Source organism: Quercus robur, chromosome 8 (assembly GCF_932294415.1).
Source record: "Quercus robur chromosome 8, dhQueRobu3.1, whole genome shotgun sequence".
Taxonomy (NCBI): domain Eukaryota; kingdom Viridiplantae; phylum Streptophyta; class Magnoliopsida; order Fagales; family Fagaceae; genus Quercus; species Quercus robur.
Window position 1 is genome coordinate 18,597,986 of NC_065541.1, and position 23,955 is coordinate 18,621,940.

At 35.5% G+C, this 23,955-nt stretch overlaps 1 protein-coding gene and 1 long non-coding RNA gene across 6 annotated transcripts in view; one reads left to right on the top strand and one right to left on the bottom strand.

Annotated features, from left to right (window-relative positions):
• Positions 1-23,955, top strand: part of LOC126694887 (B3 domain-containing protein Os07g0563300-like) — a 41,588-nt gene that overhangs the window by 7,067 nt on the left and 10,566 nt on the right. For 3 of the 5 annotated variants that reach the window (XR_007645918.1, XR_007645919.1, XM_050391418.1), the window contains exons 2-8: positions 3,313-3,394; positions 3,578-3,673; positions 13,331-13,466; positions 13,924-14,215; positions 14,367-14,466; positions 14,987-15,161; positions 15,937-16,010. Coding sequence is in view for 3 of the 5 variants with exons in the window: in XM_050391418.1 (XP_050247375.1) it covers positions 3,313-3,394; positions 3,578-3,673; positions 13,331-13,466; positions 13,924-14,215; positions 14,367-14,466; positions 14,987-15,161; positions 15,937-16,010 (955 nt within the window). In the remaining 2 variants the exon portion in view is untranslated. The remainder of the gene's footprint in view (positions 1-3,312; positions 3,395-3,577; positions 3,674-13,330; positions 13,467-13,923; positions 14,216-14,366; positions 14,467-14,986; positions 15,162-15,936; positions 16,011-23,955) is intronic. The other 2 variants (XM_050391419.1, XM_050391420.1) reach the window with 2 other exon arrangements.
• LOC126694888 (uncharacterized) lies at positions 8,515-10,898 on the bottom strand. The gene is made up of 3 exons (XR_007645920.1): positions 10,735-10,898; positions 10,068-10,122; positions 8,515-9,500 (listed from the first exon to the last, which is right to left on the bottom strand). It is a non-coding gene; the product is annotated as an uncharacterized LOC126694888 (long non-coding RNA).

The window sequence follows — 23,955 nt, forward strand, 5'->3', positions numbered from 1 at the left end:
TTTATGCTTAAATTTAGAACAGGAGTCAGAGAGGGAAAGATTTCATTTTTTATTTTTATTTTTAATTCTTGTAAGGAAAAAAAAATCATAATTCGTAGTTCAAAAATCGACATATTGCTAGATAATTAAAGGTTAGTAATCCTAATTATATGTTGAACATCATAGATGTATTTTTTTGATAAGACATCATAGATTTATTTAAATTCAATTATTGTACTCCAATTTTATGATGGTCACTGTCTTTCAAATTCAATCTGGCATCAAAGGTGGCCAAAAATAATGTGCCAGCCAAATATTACTTAAGGGTGGTGTCAGCTCAGTGCTAGATGCCAGTTTTTTGAGTGATATGTCTAGAATATATACCTAAAATTGATATCAGGGTATGCTTGTGCAATAACAATAATTAAAAGAAAGTTGAATGTTATAATTAAAAATTAGTTGTCTCTTCATAGATGTGTCCTCAATTTTGAAATCTCTGTGGGGAAGACCTGGCATAGTATTTCTTCAACAAAAGTGTGATGTAGCTTCATGCCCACATTATTGACATTCAATTTATTATGATGCCTAGGTTTCTCATGTTGGCATGCATTTAATTTAAAAGAACTTCCTTTTTAAGACATCACCATAAATTTTAACAGCAGTTTCTTTGGACCAATAGTTCTCTCAATATAGTTTGTTGCCATTTGGATTGAAGTCCTGGCTTCACAGTTAGATTGCTATACAGGCATGTTTAGTTAGTCTTGTTGTAGAATCGAAGTTCTTGCATCATTTCCTAATTAATGCATCAATTATTGAATTAATTGATTACTGCTTTTGAAATGCATTTGTGGTAATGTATTGAACTATTTTGAAATTTTAATATGTTTCTATTATTTTTTAAAACAATCAAAGTTCTCATATTATGGTTTCATCATTATTCATGTATTAATCGAAGTGTTTATTGCTTTCAGATTGAAAGTAATGGTGAATTATTGGATTTTGTTGAAATGTTAGTATGCATCGTTATTGATTATTATAGTCCTTACATCATGAATTAATAATATACATCTATAATTAGATTGAGTTTTTACTGCTTTCATATTGACAATTATGGTACAGTATCAAATTTACTATGTTGGCATAGAGTAGATACTAATAGTTTGAATGTTCTTGATTGTTGTGACAAATGTATAGACATTAAAGCATATTTAATCATCATGAAATATTTAAAAAACTTAGAAGAGCTGGAAACTTATTGAAAAATATACTTAATTGATGCATTTTATTAAGGGGATTTAGTGTTCTCCCCTTTTGTACTTGTTCCTTTCTTTTCTAAGATTTTTTAATATTATTTATCAACAAGAAAATATGTTGCTTGATTGATGTAGTTGACGCTATGTTGAGTATGTTTATCGTATGCTCTTTTATGTGGGTTAGATGCAGGTCTGTGTATTTATTGAAGTTCTCATTCTAATTACTCTCTGTCTCTCAAGGATTTGACATCCAAGTTCTTGGACATAGAAACTGTTAAACTCTCTTGGTCTTGCACTATGTAGTATATAATTAAATAAAGTGTTTTTACAAAGAATGGAACTTAGAATAAAATGTGGTTAAGGGATTGCAATGATGAATCTGAAATTTATCCGTAAAAAAGAACAATAATTAAAGGAGATTCTAAGTAATCTAATATATTTTTATGGAAACAGTGCATAATAAACCTATCCCTTTCTATATTATCCCATAGTATTATGATTCAAGTCATTACATTTGAATCATTGTCTAAAAAGTGTTTGTAAATATTTAAAGGAGAATTTCCCAGAGATGTATGGCATTGCTTGAGAAAGAGATGTATCAGTGGCAGAGCTAATTTCTTTCTCAGGGGAGACCTACCATTGTAATGTCAATTTTATTCGTTCAGGTCAAGACTGGGAGTTAGAGTCTGTTGCCTCCTTTATGGATTTACTGTATTATGGAGTCTAGAAAGGGGAAGGGATTGATGAGTTGTGCCGAAAACCTTCTTGGGGGATTTTTGATGTTCACTCTTAGTATAAAGTGCTACAATCCCCTTCTCAAATGTCTTTCCCTTGGAGGACGGTGTAAAATTCAAAATTTCCTTCAAAGATTAATTTCTTCATATGGTTGGCCGTGTTGGATAGAATTTTTACTAACGAGAATTTGAGAAGCGTCAACTTGTTGTTATTAATTGGTGTTGTATGTGAAAGGAAGCGTCAACTTGTTGTTATTAATTGGTGTTGTATGTGTAGGAGGGGTGGGGAGACTACTAAGCATTTACTCTTGCATTGCCTTATAGCTAGAGAGTTGTGGAACATGGTGTTTGCACTTGTTAGAAGTATGTGGTTAAATGATTAAATTTACCATATCTCAATAGTTTAAACTTTTGGGAGAATCAGTAATTTAACATGGTATTAGAGCAGAAGGTCTTAAGTTCGATTCTTGACTCCTCCACTTTACCTTCCATTTAAAATCCCACATGTTAGGTCTCACCTATTAAAAGGGAGTTTGAGCCCACATGTGAGGGGGAATGTTAGAAGTATGTGATTAAATGATTAAATTTACCAAATTTTTAAGCTTTTGGGAGAATTTGTAATTTAACAACATTTTCTGGGGTTCTTTGGGTTATGCCTAAGGATGTTGTGGAGCTTCTAGCTAGCTGGCCTGACAAATTTAGCAAGCATAGAAATGGGGTGATTTGGAATATGGTCCCTTTATTGTTTTATGTGGGGTATTTGGTGGGAGAGGAATGCTGATTTTTGGAGGAACTAAAGATCAATTCAAGACTTGAAGCTATCTTTATTTCAGAATTTGCTTAGGGAGAACAAATGCATCTGGTCTTTTCTATTTTACTTCTTTGTCTGACTTGCTGACTTGCTTGATGAATTTGATTCCTATATTTCTTAGTTCTGTTTGTTTTCATTCTTACCTCAGTGCATGTCCTGTGTGCTTTGTCTCTATGTATTAGTCTCTTCTCTATTAATGAAGTTTATTACTTATTTAAAAAAAATTTCCTAAATATTTACTGTCTAGAATAAAAATGTTCCAGAAATGGAATTTAAGTTTGAATTCAGGTCTTTGTATTCACGTGAAGTCCTTACAGTGGAATGAGTGGCTAAAAGTCCAGAATGGACATGAATAAGTTTACAAAACATCTACAAGTAAAAATAGTTGTTATTTGATTATAAATCACTCCTTAATTTATTTTTAGCTGTGCCTCTTAGGTTATGTTAAAACTTCAAGCGGATTACAATTATGATTAATCATCTGATTCTTCTCCATAGTTTATTTAAATACTGATTTAATCCTTTGCAAATCTAGTTCTGCTTATGAGGAGGGAAAATTCTGTGACATTTTTCATTTAGATGCTGATGGATGGAGGGATTGTGCTACTTGTGGAAAGGTGAGCTGAAAATTTGCAGATTTGCTTGGCTATGTAGTGGTGGAACTATACTACCTTCTTTAAAAATAAAATTTTTTTTTGAGGAAAATCTCACATAGGGTACTTATTTCTTAATGTATCTATTAATTTCTCTCTTGTTATTATTATTAACTAATACACTATTATAACGCCTTTCTTGCTTAGATGGTTCACTGTGGATGTATCATGTCGTTCCATGTCTATACGGTGTTGGATCTTGGTGGAGTTTGCTGCATAAAATGCTTTAAGAATTCCAATGTGGTAAGAATCAATTATGTGGCTCTCGTCATATCTTATAGCTTGAACACCTTTCTTTTTTTTTTCTTTTTTTTGGGTTTGATAAATGATAGAATTCATTAAAGAAAGAAAAGAAAAGAGAGAGAGAGAGATTACTATTACACTCATCCAAAAGAAAAAGAAAAAGAAAAAGAAAAAGAAAAAGAAAAGAGAGGGTATTTATTGAAGTAAATGCCTCTTAAGTGTAACTTTATTCTTATAGTAGTATCATTCCCTTGATGGAACTCCAAATGAGAGTTATTGCTTGATGATATTAATATATATCTTGATGTTTTAGTGATGCTATTCTGAATATGAATGTGAGAAAAAGAGAGTAAGAATTGAAATTAGAGAGCCAGCTAGGAATCATGGATACCTGGATTTGGGTGATGTACTCAATTGGATTGTCTCGGAGGAGAGACAAAAAAGAGAGGAGGTAAAAGCTGAATTGGATTGTCTTATTGCCTTAGGAGAGATAACTTGGAGACACAAATCAAGAGCTACCTGGTTGAAAGAGGGAGATAAGAATACTAAATATGTTCACAAAATAGCTAATTCACGTAGAAGATATAATCAATGGGGGTGATGGAGGTAGATGGATTAGTTTATGAAGAGGATGAGGAGGTGAGGAATTAGGTGGTTCAGTTTTATGAGTCTTTATGCCAAGAAACAGAAGGATAGAGGCCGAAGGTTGATGGGCTTAATTTTGCCAATATTGGGGAAGATGAATGCAATATGCTTGAGAGGACATTTGAGGAGGAGATTACACAGGTAGTGAAGAAATTTTTAGGGTGACAAATCTCCTGCACTGATGCGTTCACCTTGGTTTTTTTTTTTCAGCATTGTTGGAGGGTGGTTGAATTTGAAAAGCCCTTAATGCTTCATTTATAAGGTTAATCCCTAAAAAGACAAATGCTATTAATATACGTGATTTTAGACCCAGCTTGATTGGAAGTGTTTATAAAATTTTGGTAGAGGTTCTGGGCTTCTGGCCAATAGATTGAAATGGATCCTAGATAAACTTATCTTTACACCTCAAAGTACATTTGTGGGTGAGTGGCTGATTTTGAAACTGCCATGGATAAGGATGCTTCTGTGGAATCTTTGTAGGAGATACTGGAGGAGGGTGGGAGGAAGAGTTGGAGTGTGTGATTCATGAGAAATTTTAATGATTAGGATATTCATGTGGTGGCTTCATTCCTCCATTTGCTAGAATTTCATGTTCCCATTAGGGGGAAGATCGGTTGAGATGGAAACTGAGTAATGTGCATTCCATTGTGAGATCTTACGGGGTTCATCTTCTATCTTTTCCTTGGAAAGCAATATGAAAGGCTAAGGCTCCTTATAGAGTTTCCTTTTTTGTGTGGATCATCTTAAAAACCTTGCCTATTAGTGGTCATATGACTTATTAGTTATTATTTAAAATTAAAAGACTTAACATAAGAAAATACTTAAGTTCAAGACACAAAATAGTAACAAAAAATCAACCAAGATTGATCATAATCAAACTTCTGGACGTCTAGACTTTCTTTTATTGTTCATCTTTGGATGACCAAGTGTTTGTAGAAAGTCCTCTTCCATATGCTTTGCATTAGTCCCTCCAGGTCAAGGAGAACTCACCCTAGAGTTAGTGACACCCTAGCTTGTAGATTCTCAATGGTATGGAGTTAAGTGGATTACATTGAAAACATGAATAGTATTAATGTGACTAGGAAGTAGGGGAGTCAATTCGGGTTAGCGTGTCGGGTTTGTGTATTGTCAAGGTAGGGGTATTCGACTAAATGGGTCAACCCTAACCCGACTCATTTAATAATTGTGTCATTATCCTTCAACCCTAACTCTATCTGTTAATAAGGCGGGTTGACCTGACCCAACCCATTTGACATGCTTAATAAACGAGTCGTGTTAGGTTAACATGAATGTAACACAACCCATTCAAACTATATAATATTAAATATAACATTCATTTAGAAATAATTTTTTTTATATCTCAAAAACAATGCATACACTTCAAGTCTTCAATCCACATTTAAAATAATATAGTTCACCAAAAATATAACATTCATCTAGAATTAAGTTCTTTACACTCCAAAAGAAGTGCATACACTTCAACCCAAATTCAAAATAACATAATTTAACAAAAATAAAATAACATAGTTCAACAAAAATATAATATCCTTGGAACTTGCCAAATGCTAAGTACCAATATTGAAAGAATTGGAGTAAACAGTGGACTAATCTGACTGTGACTACAATTATCATCCATAAATTCTTTGTTGATGTCCAAATTCATAATATCTTCCACAAGCTCATCCAATTTTATTTGTGCAAGTTTTATGCCCAAAAAAAGAAAAAGAAAGAAAGTATTATTAGTTACAAAATATGATCATGCCTCAACAGTTTTACAAGAACTAAATAATAATAATAATATAAGAGTAATAATGACTAATGAAACAAATAAGATTACCTTTCTCTCCATACTGCCAATCTCTAGTGCAAATGAATGCCTCAACAGTGTCGGCCTCAATGAAATCCTTATATATGTTGGATATAAAAGGTATTTGACAAGTCTAAAATAAAATAAATATTTATTTGTTATACGAGTTAAACCGGTTGTGTTAAGTGGGTCATTTCAGGTTAACACAAATAAATTGGCGTGTTAAACGTGTCTATTGCGGGTTACACGAGTTAACCCGCTTTTGACACGTATCCTCTATAACCATTTATATTTATCCTGGTCATGGAGGTGTTGAGTAGGATGTTAAAGAATACTGAGGAGGGAAGTTTCATTTGCAGATTTTGAGAGGGGGCTAATACAACTAAGGGGTTAAGTATCTCACATCTATTATTTGCTGATTATACCATTCTATTTTTTGATGAAACTAGGGAGCAAGTTTTGTATATTAGGATGGTGTTGATTTGCTTTGAAGCTATTACAAGTTTGAAAGTTAACTTGGGTAAAAGTCAAGTGGTCCCAATAGGTGAGGTGGATACCATTGCTTCATTGTTGGATATATTATGTTTTAGATTAGGAAGCTTGTTGATGAATTATTTAGGAATGCCTTTGGGGTCACACTTTAAGTCAATCTCAGTGAGGAAGCCTATTTTAGAAAAGATGGAAAGGAAATTATATGGTTGGAAGAGATTAGACCTGTCCAAGGGTAGGAGACTTTGATAAAGATCACACTTTCCATCTTACTTTGGAATGTGTGTTTTCATTGAGTTTCATGATTGGAGTTGGGGTCAGTGAATTCCTTTCTATAACTTATTTACAAGGCTAGGGGGGTGGGGGTGAATGGGAGTGGTAAGTTTGATGTTCTCTTATTACAAGGCTACTTGTGGTATCAATGTTAATTCATTCCCTTGGAAGATTATTTGGTGTCAAGCCCCCAAGAGGGTGTTCTTTGTGTCGATAGCAGCTTGGGGTAAGATTCTTATTAATGACAATCTTCTAAACGGGGGTTTCTTCTTAGTTGGTTGGTTTTGTATGTGTTAGTGTAATGGGAAAACGGTGGATCATTTATTGCTCCATTGTGATATTGCTTATGTTTTGTGGGGTGAAGTATTTAAGCTATTTGGGGCTCAGTGGATGATGCCATTGGTAGTATTAGATCTATTATTTGGATGTAGGAATTGGTTTGGGAAGCACCGAAGCACTATTCAAATATTTGGAATCTTATTCCATTATGTTTGATGTGGATAGTGTGGAAGGAAAAAAAGTTGTTATATTGAGCAACCCCTTGATCAATTGAAGTCCTTGTTGATTTGTACCTTGTTTGATTTGTCTCGTGCATGGGGTTTTACTCCTTGTAGTTCCATTTTTGAGTTCCAAGACTCACTTCATTTTCGTGTATGATTATTTAGAATTTTTTAAGATACTTTGTTCATCATCATGAACATGAAGTAATCTTCTTTTGAATAAATAATATTACTTATCAAAACAAAAAAGTTTCAAGTTCAAAGGTTCTTATACTTGAAAACTTTGAGGGTATGTTTGGTAACTGTTTTTCCCTTTATTTTCTATTTTCAAAAAAAAAAAAAATTCTATTTTTGAGACTAAAAAACTTATTTGGCAACCCAAAATGGACAGAAAACAAAAACTGTTCTCAAAACTCAATTTGTGAAGGAAATTGAAAACATGCAAAATGCTGTTTTCAGTTTTTAATTTTCAAAAGTCAATGAAAACATGCATTTAATTTAATGAATTGTCTCATTTAATGAGTTAGCATTAGAGTTTAAATTCTAGTGACAATATATTTTAGTATTTTCTATTTTTTTTTTCAAAAACTATCTTTTTAATTTCAACTAATCAATCATGTTTTTGATTTCAAAAACAAGAAAATTGTTTTTTCTTTATATTCCCAGAAACTAGTTTTTGAAAATAGAAAACAAAAACGATCACCTAAAATAACCTAAAACTTAAGGGCAACTCTTTTCCCAATTGGGGTGAATGATGCAACCATAGAAGATTAATTTGTTACTATGTAAATTTACCAATTCAAGACTTATTTTATGGGGGCTCACATGTGAATTCCAAATGAAGTAAAAGTCACGTGGCTTTTAAAATTCTAGTTATATGTGTCTTAGTGTTAAAAACAATTTTTTTATTTTGCTTTTTGTTTAATAAGTTATGATTAATTTTATATTTAGTGAAAAATCTATAATTTCAGCAATTTTTGCATATTATGGGTATTTTGGTAGTTTAGTTGAGTCTGAAATTTTCAATGAGATCCTGAATATTGTGGGTTTAATTTTCTTTGAATTAGGAGATTTTTCTTTCCTTTTCCATAGGATAAGAATATATAACCATACTAAAATCTCCACATTACAAGTTAGAGCTCTATAACACATTTATGGACAATAATAAAAAATCATGTGCCTCCGCATAATACATGAATATATTGCAAAACTCTAATTGGATTACACAAACTCACAATCTTACCAAGAATAAGGAACCTTAACATCGATTCTAGGCCTACCATGCCTAAGGCTAACAAACCTCAAGCGACCAACCTCTAATAAAATTAATTAAGGCCTCGTTGAACATAGCAAGATCAAGTCACCAACAATTTATAGCAGAAGTCTCCAAATTTAACGTAGCACTCCAATCATCACCAATGAAGTAAGCTCCATATCGAAGGTATAACTAATTAATCTGAAAAACTGTTAGAGGGTGGGATGAGTTAAAGCCTAGTAAGTAGCATAATTAGGGAAATGCAAGTTTCATGATAATAATCATTTTACAAAACATGCTATAATTTGGGAATCTCTATTTAAATTATGCAAAATAAATTTCATTAACAACATGTCAAGAATGATAGAAATAATTTAGTATCAAGCTTCCCAAAATAACTATAAAACTACATATTATTTGTTGTGAGCTAGAAAATATCCAATATTATTTCAAAACCAAAAACCTCACCCAAGGTGCCATAAAGATGGAAATGTCACAAAGACATCATACCGCCACAAATAGGTCGGAACCCAAACACACTAGCATGATATGTACCTCTTTTTGCATGTGGTCTATTGGTCCTACCTAGCCTCACCCACACTTTCAAGGATTTACCTATCCCCCCATGGGTAGCAGGGGATAACGCGCCATGTAGTACCTCTTTTGCATATGGTCTCTTGGTCCTGCCTAGCCTTACCCACACACTCAAGGATTTACCTTTTCTCCCCATGGGTAGCAGGGAATGACGTGTCACACAGTACCTCTTTTGCATGTGGTCTTTTGGCCCAATGGGTAGTAGCCTCATCCACACACTCAAGGATTAACCCGTTTCATGCAAAGTGGGAGCCTCCAACTTGGCTTGTTGTCACGAAGACGGGGTAATCACATGTCACAAAGACGGGGTTAATCACACATCACAAAGACGTCATCACAAAAAGGGGGTAATCACCAATATCATAGCACAAGGACAAAACTAAATCAAAAGCTCACAAGTTAAATGTATTCAAAATATATAATTTACTTCCAAGTAGTTTCATAAGATATTTCAATAACCAAATATTCACAATATTCTCAAAGTCCTTAAAACCATTTCTTGTCAAAAATATTTTGTATCAATTTCCCAAATAATACAATTTAAGACAAAACATCTTTAGTATTTCCAAATAATACCATAAATCCATGAAATCCACTATCAAATGAATTCAAAGATACTTTCTTTTTCTATGCCAAATATTCATGCATTTCCCCATATGCAAATACTAAACATGATGTGCTTTTCATATATAATCATATATAGTAGGGTCACAACACAACTCTTTTTAGGAAACATAGTTTCAAGAATTATTTTCCAAAATGTGTTTAACCCAAAAACAACATTTATGTTATATGGTTATTTTCCAAAAATCCCATTAACAAGCTGCTTACCTTGCAACCCGCAAAAAACCTACTTTTCCAAGCTCCAAAGGAGATTGGCTAGAACCTAAATAATATCAAGCAAACCTATCACAATAAGCATAAAACTTGAAATTGTATCTAGTTACAAATTAGGAATTTCCAAATAAGCAATTATTTAGGCAAGCCTAGTATTTAACCTCACAAATAATGTATTCCACTTCCAAAGTTTCTCAACAATTTAATTTACAAGGCATAGACTCCAATTTATAGACTTAAATCATTCAAGGCATTATCTCTAACATCAAAATCTCAACACTTTATAAGTAGTTTCCACAAGATTTATATAACATCGTCAAGATACCCATGACACCGAAATCTTAATATCCTCCAAAAGACACAATTTAAATCTTTAACTAGCTCCAAATAAACCCAATCGCAATGGAAAAATTAGATTTACTATCACATGATATAACTCAAAACCCCTAAATTTCCACCATAAATAAGCCTTAGATAGCAACCATTGTAAAAACCATAAAGCCACTCATCAAATAATTCCACCAATACAAAACCCATATATTTAAACACATGAATATCATTTCCAAAGCTCATAAATCACATGAATATCATTATCAAAGCTTAGATAAAAAGAACCTCAAGAAAAAGTGTAAAACCCACCAAAAATATTAGGAATTTTTACCTCAAATAATATAGATGTGTGAACCTTGGCTTATTACTATGGGGTTTTCCGGTAAACTTCCGGAAAAGATGGTGGAGGTGGTGAGGAGTGGGGTGTTGGTGGGAAAGTGAGGGAGTGTAAGAGAGAAGTGTTTTTATTTGTGTGAAAATGAAAAAGAAAAGAGAATAAGGTGAAAGGGAGAGATGGCAGGTTACAGAGGGAAGGAGATATTTGTGAATGTGTGGTGGGGAAATAAGGGGTAGGTGGGGGTCACATGGGTCTCTACAAATCTGACCACATCATTTTTTTATTTTTTTATTTTATAACTTGGGGTGTTACACTAGTAGTACAAGAAAAGAGTGCTTTTATATATATATATATATATATATATATATATATTTGTGCTTAGTACTCAAAGACGAGATGAAGTTGGTTAATGAAAATATCGAGTGTTTTGAGAATTGTGGTTTGTTGGCCTTCATGCGATGTTATCTCTCATTCTCTTCTTCTCTTTCTTTTGGTACCGTTTAAACACAATAAAATTCTTTCTTTTTCTTTTTCCTTAGAACCCTAAAGCAAGCCCCTTTTTTTCCTATCAAAATCCTAAAACCTTCATACTTTATTCTACCAAATAGTCATCAAATTACCTTTTTAGTCCTATCACAACCCATGACCCTTTCTTTAACAATTTTGTTTTTGATAAGTAAGAAATATGTATATATAACAAGCTACCTTATGCAAAGAGCACAATGCAATCCAAAAAAGTACAATGAAAAGAAAAAAGAACAAAGAAGAAATTAATTACAAACAGAGAGAGAACTAAGGAACAAGGGGATAAGAATAACTAGATGCCAGTCCCTAAGCTTGAGACCGGTCAAGCAAAGAACCACTTAAAAAAGCAAGCAGCTGGTCACTCGATCCATCCATGTCCTCAAAGTCTGCTGATTACGCTCCTTCCACATACACCACATTAAGTACAATGGAACTAAATTCCAAATACTTGACGAGTGCTTCCCCAATCAATTCCACCAATCGAAGAGAATATCTGACACCATTCTTGGTAAAAACCACGAAACCCCAAAAGATTTAAAAGCAAAGCTCCACAACTGATGGGCCTTCTCTCAATGAAGTAGTAGATGATCCACTGTCTCCCCATAACAACGACACATAACATACCAGTCAACAAAATCAAAAACACTACGCCTCAAATTATCACCTGTAAGAATCTTATCCCAAACTGCAGTTCAAATAAGAAAAGAAACTCGCCGAGGAGCCTTAACTTTCCAAATACCTTCCCAAGGGAAAATGACGGAGAAGGAGCCTCTCAATTCATTATAAAACAAACAAATGTCAAAATCCCTATCTTCTTCAACAATTCAAAATACTAGATCCACATCTTCTCCTAATCCTAAACCCACCACAAGAACATGTGTCCTATGTCACATGACTTATGACATAAAAATTAAAAGACTTAATATAAGAAAATACTCAAGTTCAATGCACAAAACTGCAGATATATCAACTATGGATGATAAAGTGTTTGATAAAAGTTCACATAATCAAACTATGGATGCTTAGGCTTCCTTATAGTGCTCCGCTTCAGATGATCAAGTGTTTGTTAAAAGTTGTCGTTCCATATGCTATGCATTGTATTCGGTAGGCATAACATTGTGTGTACGCTGACAAAGGATACCAATGATACACTGAGAGTTGTTTTAGCATTGCAGACATATTCACAAAATTCAAATATCAGTCAAATTAATTATCTGTTCTTTCACATCCTGGATATAAAAGTAAGAGATTTTACATGCTACATGAATTCTAAGAACAAATTCAGTATGGGCTACTTAAACATCAAGTTTTTGTGAATTGTTAACCATGTCTGGTTCACATACTTTCAAGCTAGGTTTTAGCCCTCTATTGGAAGCATCTGTTAAGTGCTCAATGTTTCAGTTTGAAAAAGTCCTTGCTTAGTCTTCTGTACATTTTGTTTAGATTGGGTCGGTAATTCAGATACTATATCTTAATGCATTTTCTTTGCTGAGGTAAGTTCTGTGGATTCACCTGAAATCCATTACATTTAGATGCTATACCTTATACTTCGTCCCTTTTTCCCCAGGAGCTTCTCTTTTATTCCTTCCTTCTTCAATTATATATTGTTTTTCCTTTTGGTTTTAGATAAAAGCGAAAGTGCATAATATAATAGACTCTCTAAAGCCCTGTTAATGAGTACTTTCAGCAAGGGGAGTGGAGCAGCAAGGATGCACAGAAAACCTAAGTGACTGGTGTTCATTTAAGTATGAATGGAAAATGTTGGTGTTAGAAATATGTGGTTAAATGATTAAATTTTTTTTCTCTTAAAAGCTTAAGCTTTTGGGATAATTGGTAATTTGACATGGTATTAGAGCAGGAGCTTTTAGGAGAATTGGTAATTTAACAGTTTGCAATTATGATTTCCATGGACTGTTATCTATGATTCCACCATTGCTGTAACCACTACCTTTGAAGTTCTAGTAGGTTATTCTTGGATGTATTCTGTCCAGCAGTTTGCTTACTCTTTTCCTCAGTCTCAAAAGTTAGTGATCTACAATTTTACATCAAACCTATTCTTTTTCAGGCCCCAAATCAAGACCCAACTCAGGCCTCAAGTCAAGAACCATCTCAGGCCCCAAATCAAGAGCCATCCTTTAATGCTACTCCTGAGATTTTGCAGAAGCAGAAATTGGGGGATCCCTCTGACAAAGTCGTGACTGGTGATTATCCATCTTCCCTAACTATGGGATATAAGATTCACATGTTCAATGTCAGTCATCATTAAACTTTTGTTTTACGAGATATATTAAATAATATTGCTCCTATAGTTCTTGAATTAAAACATCGTGTAGGAAAAAATAGAAAATTTGTTTTCCTCCTTATGCAAGGAAAGAAGAGGAAAATTTTATCGGGAAAAAAAAAGGCAAGATACCAGTTAGAATCTACTTTATTATTTTCAGTACTTCAAATTCAACCAGACGTGATGGGCCCGAATTAAAACAATTAAAACTTTCCTTACTGAACTAGACAATGGATAATTTATAAATCTTCCTCCTTTATTTTCTTCTTAACTAAACAAAGTGATGACTTGTCTGCTGTTGTAAGTAAAATGATTGATCATGTGGAATGGGAGGAGTGATTACTGTGTTTAGCATAGCCTGGCTACGTCTGTTGCAGGAATTGACTGTGGGGAAGATCCAACTGCATCACTTGGTTCTCCAGTGTGTCATGAATTACCTCAGGAGACAAATGTTAAACCGCTTGTACGTATCTCTCCATCACAAAAACAAGATTCTCCAGCTCACTTTACAGAACAGTTCAGCACAGATTCATCAAATGAAGGAGATACATCTTGTGAAACTCTAATAGACAGTGAAACATCTGAAGGGGATTCCTCTGGAAAAACCTGTTCATATTCTCAAAACTTGTCTGAAGAAAGTGATGATGAGGTTCAGGAAATCTTCAGACCGTATCCTATAATTTTTCATCTTGGTTTCTTAGATGTTCAGTGGAAGAAATTATCAGATATATTGTAATTCATAGTTGTAGAAGTGGCACTACTTTCAGATGTCAATAAGATGGCCATAGTTATTATGTGTCAGTCCTTGACCATATCTAAGCTTAAACTCCGCTGTCGTTCCTTTATTTGAGAAATTTTTGACTCCTAGTGATGCTGATCCCAAAATGGCTCGCCTGGTGATACCAAAGAAAAGTGCAGAGGTAAGTCCATATCCTTCCCAATTTAAGATTTAAATTTAATAATAACTCTCGTTAGTCTGGCAATGTGCTAAAATTTTATAATGTGCATGGCTCCAACTGCCTTATAAAAGGTGCTGTCCAACAAAGCTTAAGGACTTTGTGAATTTCCTTGGGATTCATTCTAAAAATTATGCATGATATAATGCATTGAGAACTATTATTGCATCATTGTTTACACTTTCTTTGCTGCTGCAATCGCATATATTATTATTATTATTATTATTATGATGATGATGATGATAATTGCAAATACTAAGAAGATAAAGTTTCTTTTTTGTAAATCAAAACCCTTCTCACAGTGGTGGGTGGGAGAATCCCTTTAAGTGTTGCTTTGAAATGAAGCTGCTAGGTCAATGATCAGTTGGGGGCTTTAAGATCTCATCAGAAAAGGGCTTGACTATATTTACATATCTGTCTTTGGATTATTTTTTTATTTTTATTTTTATTTTTTTTGTGTTTATTGACACTCACAATGAAACAGGCTTATTTTCCAAAGGTTACAGAGGCACATGGATTCCCCATTGTATTCCAAGATACACAGAGAAAGGAATGGGAATTTAACCTTCGTTTTTGGGTAAATTGTAACAGCAAGATGTACGTTCTAGAAGGGCTTAAAGAATACATGACCTTAATGCAGTGGCAAGCAGGTGACAAAGGTAAAGGAATTAAATCGGAGATAATTTGGCCAATCTTTTTTTGTTTTTCATTTTTATTTCTGAATTATGATAAGTATGCATTGAGTGAGGGCCTATTTTCTTTTTCTTTTTTACTTTTGGAACAATTGGTTGATTGATTCTTTTGTCACTTTCTTATTAACTTTGGTGTAGGCTACTTAATAATCACCATCAAGTAGTAACTTGTATGCCTATTTAAACACCTTGACTTTTCTATTGCTTTTAATCCTTTAAAATTACATAAATTATTTTCTCTATGATTTCAGTTTCAAGTTCCTTTTCCATAAACCTTAATTTATCTCCATATGTTCTGATTGTGTACGACACTAAGACCGGCATGTGGCTTGATGTGCCATATAAGCATTATAAGGATGCGTAGAAAAAACTTTTACCACATTAGCAATTGTCATTTGAATATTAACAATAAGGTAGTGTAATGGTAACTTTGAGGTGTTTTTGAAATTTCAAGGTCTAGCTGAACCAATTGATAGTTCAAGGACCAAATTGGAATCTAACACAGTTCATGGCTAAACTTATATTTTTACCTCTATTTATTTTCCTGGATATTTTTCTATCTCTAAGCTGGGCATGTTGCCTGCAATGTTTGTGAGAGGTGTAGTTATTTGTTTATCATTGTGCTAAGCAGTGTGGGGTTTATTTATTTACTTCCTATGCATGTAGCAAATGAGCTATACTCAAAGTCAAATATAACTAGAATTGGTGCTTTTTTGTTTTTGTTTTTGTTTTTCCTTTTCAGTAACATTTCATCGGATAGAACCAGAAGGAAAGTTTCTCATTGCAACGAAAAAGACTGTTAAACCGCCTCTGAAGGTACTACATGCTAAATGACCTAATTTTGTTAATTAATATATGAGATCAAACGTATTGCTAGATTGCCCCATTCATGCATATTGTAGTTAATGAAATAGAATATAGTGCTGGATGAAGTATGTAATGCAATTTTATTGAAAATCAAATTTACGTTTTGGTGGCCAGTTTATTTATTTATATATTTTTTTGATAAGTAATGCAATTTTATTAAAAATAAAATATACTTTATGTTTGCGATGATGAGCACAGAATGTCAAAAAAGTACAGAAGCTTTAAAGGAAAATCTAAGAGAAACTTGAAACGTTAAAATAGAAGAACAATGTGTGAAACCCCAAATCTGTGACCAATCAAAAAGAGTACAAGCAAGCAAAGTTTTCAATTGATCCAAGGAGATCTACATGTCTTCAAAAGTACATTTATTATGCTCCTTCCAGATAAGTCACATCAAACAAGCCAGTACCATGTTCCAAATATCTGAGTCATGTTTACCAAATCAATTTCTCTAGGTTAGTTTCTTCATTTTGGACTGTGTCGTTGGGGAAAATTTTGACTGTTGATAATTTGAGGAGGCGGCAAGTGGTTGTGGTACATTGGTGCTGTATGTGTAAGCTGAATGGGGAGACTATTGATCACTTACTCATACACTACCCTATAGCTCGAGAGTTGTGGAATATGGCATGTTCACTATTTGGGGTTCATTGGGTCATGCACGTGGTGTTATGGAGCTTCTAGCTAGCTAGTCTGGTAAGTTCAATAGAAACAGGAGTACGGTGATTTGGAGTATGATCCCTCATTGCCTCATGTGGGGTATTTGGAGAGAAAGGAACGTGTGTACCTTTGAAGGGAATGAAAGATCAATTCATGATTTGATGCTTTCTTTCTTTTAGACTCTGTTTAAGCGGGAAAATGCTTCAGGTGTTTTTACTTTGGATTCTTTGCATGATTTAATTGATTTTTGTACTTCTCTGCTAGTTAGTTTATATTTTCTGCTGATTCTTTAGCACATTGCCTGTGTGCCTTGTTTTTTATTTGTACTCTCAATGAAATTATTTACTTATCAGAAGAAGCAACATTCCCTGGCATAACCCACTGAATTCCAAACATCTAAAAAACATCTCCCCACAAAGCATATGCACAGTGTCACAATGGATTAAAAGGTGATCCACCATTTCCGCATTACTTCGGCACATACAACACCAATTAACCAATGAAAAACCTCTCTTTGTGAGGTTATCCAAAGTAAGAATCTTTCCCAATGTTGTTGTCCACAAAAAGAACACCTTCTTGGGAACCTTCATAGACCAAATGCCTTTTCAAGGAAAAGGGACAGTAGTAGCACCCTAAATCTCCCTGTAAAAAAACCGGGTTACAAAAATTCCATTCCCCTTGAGATACTGTTAGGCATCTATTGGTACAAGTGTATGTATGTATCTGTGCAGGGGAATGTGTGTGTTTGTGCAGGGGTATGTGTGTATTTGTGCAAGGGTATGCGTGTGAGTGTGCAAGTGGGTGCGTGTGTGTGTGCGTGTGTGTGCATAGAGTGTTATGGTGAGGTAGTGCATAACAAAAGTTAGTTAGTGTCAGTTAGATAGAGCTGATTAGTTAGTTAGAGGCAGTTACATTTACTGGATGTATAAGATGATTGCAGATGGCTATTGTTCATTCATTAAGAAATAACATTTGGATTGACTATCTCTCTCTCTCTCTCTAATTCTTGGTCTTTCTTCTCATTCTCTATCAATAGAGGCCTAGGTCCCCTTGAAGTGACTTACTCAAAATTCCCATTACTGCATAAATCTTAACATTGGTATCAGAGCTAGATTGATCCCAATTCACCACCATGACTGAAACACGTTCTAATTCGCAGAATTTTGAGAAGATTGCAACTATGTCTAAGGTCCTCAACTGCCATGAACAAACATTACAATAAATTTAGAAACAATTACAAACCATCAACTCATTTATGCAGAGAATAGCAGAAATGAGGAGAAGCGTCTCCATTCCCCCATCAATGGGTCATGAGCTCTTCAAATTGGAAATGCTAACAATTTAGAATCTTCATCAGTGAGTTCCATCAAGAATCTGAAATTAGAATTCCCTCGGTTCCAAGGTGAAGATCCAACTTGCTGGGTTTATAAAACCAATCAATTCTTTTCATACCATAACACCCCTGAGCATCAAAAGGTGATCATGGCTTCATATCACCATGATGGGGAGGCTCTGATTTGGTTCAAGATGCTGAACAAGCAGGTGGCTTTGCTAGCTGGGAGGTCTTCATCAGAGCTATACAAACTTGTTTTGGTACCATGGCCTATGATGATCCGATGGAAGCACTCACTAGGCTTAAACAAACTACTACTGTGGTATCATACAAAGGTAACTTCGAAATTCTCTCTAATAGAATTAAGGGGTTATTTGAATCCCAGAAATTGAGTTGCTTTTTGAGTGGTTTAAAGGATGAAATTAGATTGCCAGTAAGGATGTTAGTTCCTAAGTCCCTTAATGATGCTTTTGGGTTAGCTAAGATTCAAGAAGAAATCTTAATGAGTTGTAAGAAGACATTCCAACCTGTATTAGATGTTAGTAAACCTTCTATCTTGGGATTACCTAAGTTAGAGGGCAAAACTGATTCAAAGTTTATGCTTCAATTGCATAAGCAAACTAATGCTCAAATGGAGGAGAGAAGAAAACAAGGACTGTGTTATAACTGTGATGAGAAATGGCATTTAGGTCATAAATGTAAAGGGGCAAAACTGTTTTTACTGGAGAGTTGGGATGGGGAAGCTGAGCCTAAGTCTGGTGTCCAATTGGTGGAGTTAGAGGAAGATAAGGTGGTGTTGGGATCTTAAGAGGGTGTGCAATTATTTGAAAGTATAGGTTCATCTGCTGAAATTTCCTTGTATGCTTTGGTGGGCAATCCATCTGCTCAGACTATGAGGGTGAAGGGGATGATAAGGAATCATGAGATGGTGTCTCTCATTGACTCTAGGAGCACACATAATTTTTTGGATGCTGTTGAGCTGCCTACTCTAAAATTACCACTTGATACTTCTCAAGTTTTAGAAGTTAAGGTGGCTGATGGAAGCATTATCAAAACATTGGGGGTTTGTCATGGAGTTATAGTCCTTATCCAAGGGTATAAGTTTGTAGAGGATTTCAATGTGTTGCATTTGGGGGGTGTGCAGTGGTCCTTGGCACTCAGTGGCTGTGTACATTGGGTGAAATTATCTGTGATTTCAAGCTATTGACCATGAGGTTTTGTTACTTGGGTAAAGAAGTGTTCTTGTAACGCTTGCACATGTCACCTTCAACCTTTTTAGAGATTGACAAGTTGTTTTCTAGTTCTGAAAAGAAGGGTTTGGTTCTCCAAATTGCAGCTGTCAACAATGTTGGTTCTGATGATTAGCCCCTGTTACTTGTTGCCTTGTCTGACTTGCTAGATCAGTTTTCCAAAGTGTTTGAAGTTCCTATAGGATTACCTCCAATCCGAGGGCATGAGCATCAAATTGTACTTAAGGATGGCACACCACTAGTCTGTGAAAGACCCTACAGGTACCCCTATTTCCAAAAGTCAGAGATTGAAAAAATTGTCCATGAGTTACTAGACCTTGGTTTTATTCAGCCTAACCAAAACCATTTTTCCTCACCTGTTTTATTGGTTAGAAAAGCTGATGGAAGTTGGAGGATGTGCATTGACTATAGAGCACTTAATAAGGCCACCATCAAGGATAAATTTCTAATTCCTGTGGTGGATGAGTTACTAGATGAACTTGCAGGTTCCACCATTTTTTCTAAGTTGGATTTAAGGTCAGGATATCATCAAATTTGTATGAAACCTGAAGATATTTCTAAAACTACCTTTAGGACTCATGAGGGTCACTATGAGTTCCTTGTGATGCCATTTGGCTTGATCAATGCTCCCTCTACATTTCAAGTTCTTATGAATGCAATTTTTATACATTACTTGAGGAAATTTGTATTGGTTTTCTTTGATGATATTTTGGTATTCAATTCCAATTTTTCTGATCATCTTTCTCACTTGAAAACTGTGTTGGAGGTTCTGCAGTCTCATCAATTATATGCTAAGAAGTCTAAATGTGTGTTTGGTTGTGCTGAAGTTGAATATTTAGGTCATATTATATTTGGGGAAGGGGTAAAGGTTGATCCTAAGAAAACTTTGGCTATGCAGCAATGGCCAGTTTCCCAAAATGCTAAAGCTCTAAGAGGATTTTTGGGTCTCACGGGGTACTATAGAAATTTTATTCAAGTTTATGGGGCTATTGCTCAGCCCTTAACTAACCTCCTCAAGAAAGATGGGTTTCATTGGTCTGACACTGCTCTTATTGCTTTCAATAAACTTAAAGCTGCAGTAGCTCAACCTCCAGTCTTAGCTCTTCCTGATTTCTCAAAACCTTTTATCATTGAGTGTGATGCGTCAGGGTTTGGGTTAGGGGCTGTTTTGATGCAAGACCAGGGGCCCATTGCCTACCACAGTCAAGCTTTGAAGGGAAAACATCTTCATTTGTCTACTTATGAAACTGAGCTGCTTGCCTTCGCTACTGCTGTCAAGAAATGGAGACCTTATTTGTTGGGCAGGCATTTCATTGTGAGAACAGACCACCAGAGTTTGAAGTTCTTGTTGGAGCAAAGAATTGCCACTCTAGCTCAACAGAAATGGCTTGCCAAGTTGCTGGGATATGCCTTTGTGGTTGAATATAAGAAGGGTGTTGAAAACAAAGTTGTAGATGCTCTTTCAAGGAGATCTGTTTATGTTCCTGAGTTATGTCAGCAAAATGAGTCTTCCAAAGCTAGCTATCTACTGCTACTTTCAGTTCCTGATCCCACTTGGTTGAAAATTCTTAGAGATAGCTATTCTCAAGACCAATCTATGCAGCAACTCATTTAGTCCATTCAAGCTGGTACCTCTCCTATTGGTTTCACTTGGCAAAATAACTTAGTTTTCTACAAGGGCAGGTTCTTTTTGGGTTCTCAGTGCCTTTTAAGTCTCAGGTTTTGCTGCTAGTTCACAGTAGCCCTGTGGCTGGCCACTTAGGCTTGCTTAAGTCTTATCAGAGGGCTAAGAGAAAATTTTTTTGGCAAGGGATGAAGGCAGATATCAAAGCTTTTGTAAGGGAGTGTGATGTATGCCAGAGAATCAAATCTGAGACTTCTACTCCAGCTGGTCTGCTTTAACCTTTGGAGATTCTTACTACTCCTTGGATAGATGTTAGCTTGGATTTTATTGAAGGTCTACCTAAGTCCCAAGGATTTGAGGTAATTTTGGTTGTGGTAGATAGATTAACAAAATATGTCCATTTTGTGCCTATTTCTCATCCTTACTCTACTGCTAAGGTTGTCTCCTTGTATATGCAATATATCTTCAAATTGCATGATATGCCAGCCTTTATTGTGAGTGATAGGGATGCCACATTCACTTCTTTGTTTTGGTTTGAGTTATTTAGGTTGCAGGGTACTAATTTGGCTATGTTAATAGCTTACCATCCTCAAACTGATGGTCAAACAGAAATTTTTAACAAAAGTTTGAAGCAATATTTGAGGGCTTTTACTAGTGACAGGCCTCACAAATGGGCTGAGTGGTTGCCTTTAGCCGAGTTTTGGTTTAACTCTAATTTCCACACTAGCTTGAAGTTAACCCCCTTTGAAGCTTTGTATGGATTTCCACCTCCTAAATTACAATCCTATGTGCTTGGTACTACTAAGGTGGATGCTCTTGATTCTCTGTTGTGTCAAAGGGAAGCTGTCCTAGCTGCTCTTAGAAGTAATTTGGCTGTTGCTCAGGAAAGGATGAAGGTCCAGGCTGATAAGCACAAACAGGACAGGTCCTTTAAGGTTGGTGATTGGGTCTATTTGAGGTTGCAGCCCTCTAGATAGAGAACTTTAGCCTATAAGGGGAAGTGGAAGTGGAAGCTGTCACCTAGGTATTTTGGCCCTTTTCAAGTGCTGCAGAAGGTTGGGATAGTATCATACAAGCTGGATTTGCCTCTTGAAGCCAAACTCCATCCTGTTTTTCGTGTGTCATGCTTGAAATTGAAGCTTGGTCAGCAGGTTCACCCTCTTCCTACTCTGCCACTTGTGGATGCAGAAGGTCAGATGTTCATTGAACCTATTAGAGTGCTGCAAACCAGGTCCAGAACATTGAGATCTTGAGACATAACTGAAGTTTTGGTTCAATGGTCTGGCTGTTCCTCAGATGATGCCACTTGGGAGTCTTTGCACCAACTTCAGATTTCATTTCCTCACCTTGTGGTCAAGGTGTTTTAAATGGGAGGGGGTAATGTTAGGCATCTATTGGTACAAGTGTCAGGGGAATGCGTGTATTTGTGCAGGGGAATGCGTGTATTTGTGCAAGGGTATGCATGTGAGTGTGCAAGTGGGTGTGTGTGTGTGTGCAGAGTGTTATGGTGAGGTAGTGCATAACACAAGTTAGTTAGTGTCAGTTAGATGGAGTTGGTTAGTTAGTTAGAGGTAGTTACATTTACTGGATGTATAAGATGATTGTAGATGGCTATTGTTCATTCATTAAGAAATAACATTTGGATTGACTATCTCTCTCTCTCTCTCTAATTCTTGGTCTTTCTTCTCATTCTCTGTCAATGGAGGCCTAGGTCCCCTTGAAGTGACCTACTTAAAATTCCCATTACTTCATAAATCTTAATAGATACCATCTCATCTTATCCACCCCCTCCTCCCCACCTAGGCTCCTGCTGTAAAACCTCCGGTTCCAACTCCTTGCCTCTCCATTTGGTTGAGAGAACAATACATCAAAATAAAAACATCCTTCTCCATTGAACGCTAAGAGATCAGGGAATAGTAATTTTAGAAAGAGGTCCCTAGCTCAACAGTCATGCCAAAACCGTATACGGTTGCCCTCTTCAACAAGGAAAGCCACTTGCAAAGAGAATCTATCCCAACCTGCCTGTATATTCTGCCATAAGCTACACCCATGAGTTCCTCTACCAACTTTCATACACCAACCCCCCCATCCTCCCCATATTTAGAGATGATCATTTGCTGCCACAAATGGGAAACTTCATGCCCAAACCGCCATAACCACATACCAAGCAAAGCTTTGTTCAAATTCACAAACCTCCTAATCCCTAAACCCTGTCTCAATGATTGAGCAAACCTTATCCCAAGCCACCAAGGAATATCTAAACTCCTCCTCCGAAGATCCCCATAAGAAATTTCTTTGAATCCTTTCTAATCTATCAGCCGCAGACTTAAGAATGGTGCATAATGATAGAAAGTAGGCGGAGGGCTTGAGTGATTGGACTTTAATACTGTAAGTCTACCCCCCTTAGACAGATAAAGTCTCTTCCAGCCCAACAATTTCCGTTCCACCTTCTCCAAAATAGGATTCCAAACCGAGATTTCCTTATAGTGTGCACCTAAAGGCATTCCCAAATATGTCATTGGAAAACTGCCAAATGTTGCAGCAGAGAATATTAGCCAGTGCAGCCAAATTACTTGCATCCCCAACAGGTACTAATTCATGTTTTCCCTTGTTACCTTTCAAGCTAGTAAGAGCTTCAAAACAGATTAAAACCAGCCTGTTTTATACCAACTGCTCTCTAGAAGCATCACAAAATAGGATGAAATCATCTGCAAACAAAAGATGTGAAATACTCACCCCCCACATGAAAGCCAGGAATGAAACCTCCCTCCTTAGTTTTCTTCAATAGTCTACTCAACACTTCCATGACCAACAGAAATAAGAGATGCGACAAAGGATCTCCTTGTCTCAAATCATGAGAGCTACCAAAAAATCCAGCAAGAGAACCATTATCCAGAACAGAAAATCGAGCAGTGGATACACAACTTCATCCCGCTCCTCCATCTCTCCTAGAAACCCATCCTTTCCAACAAATAAAAAGTGTCCCAACTCACATGATCATAAGCCTTTTCTATATCCAGTTTACTATAG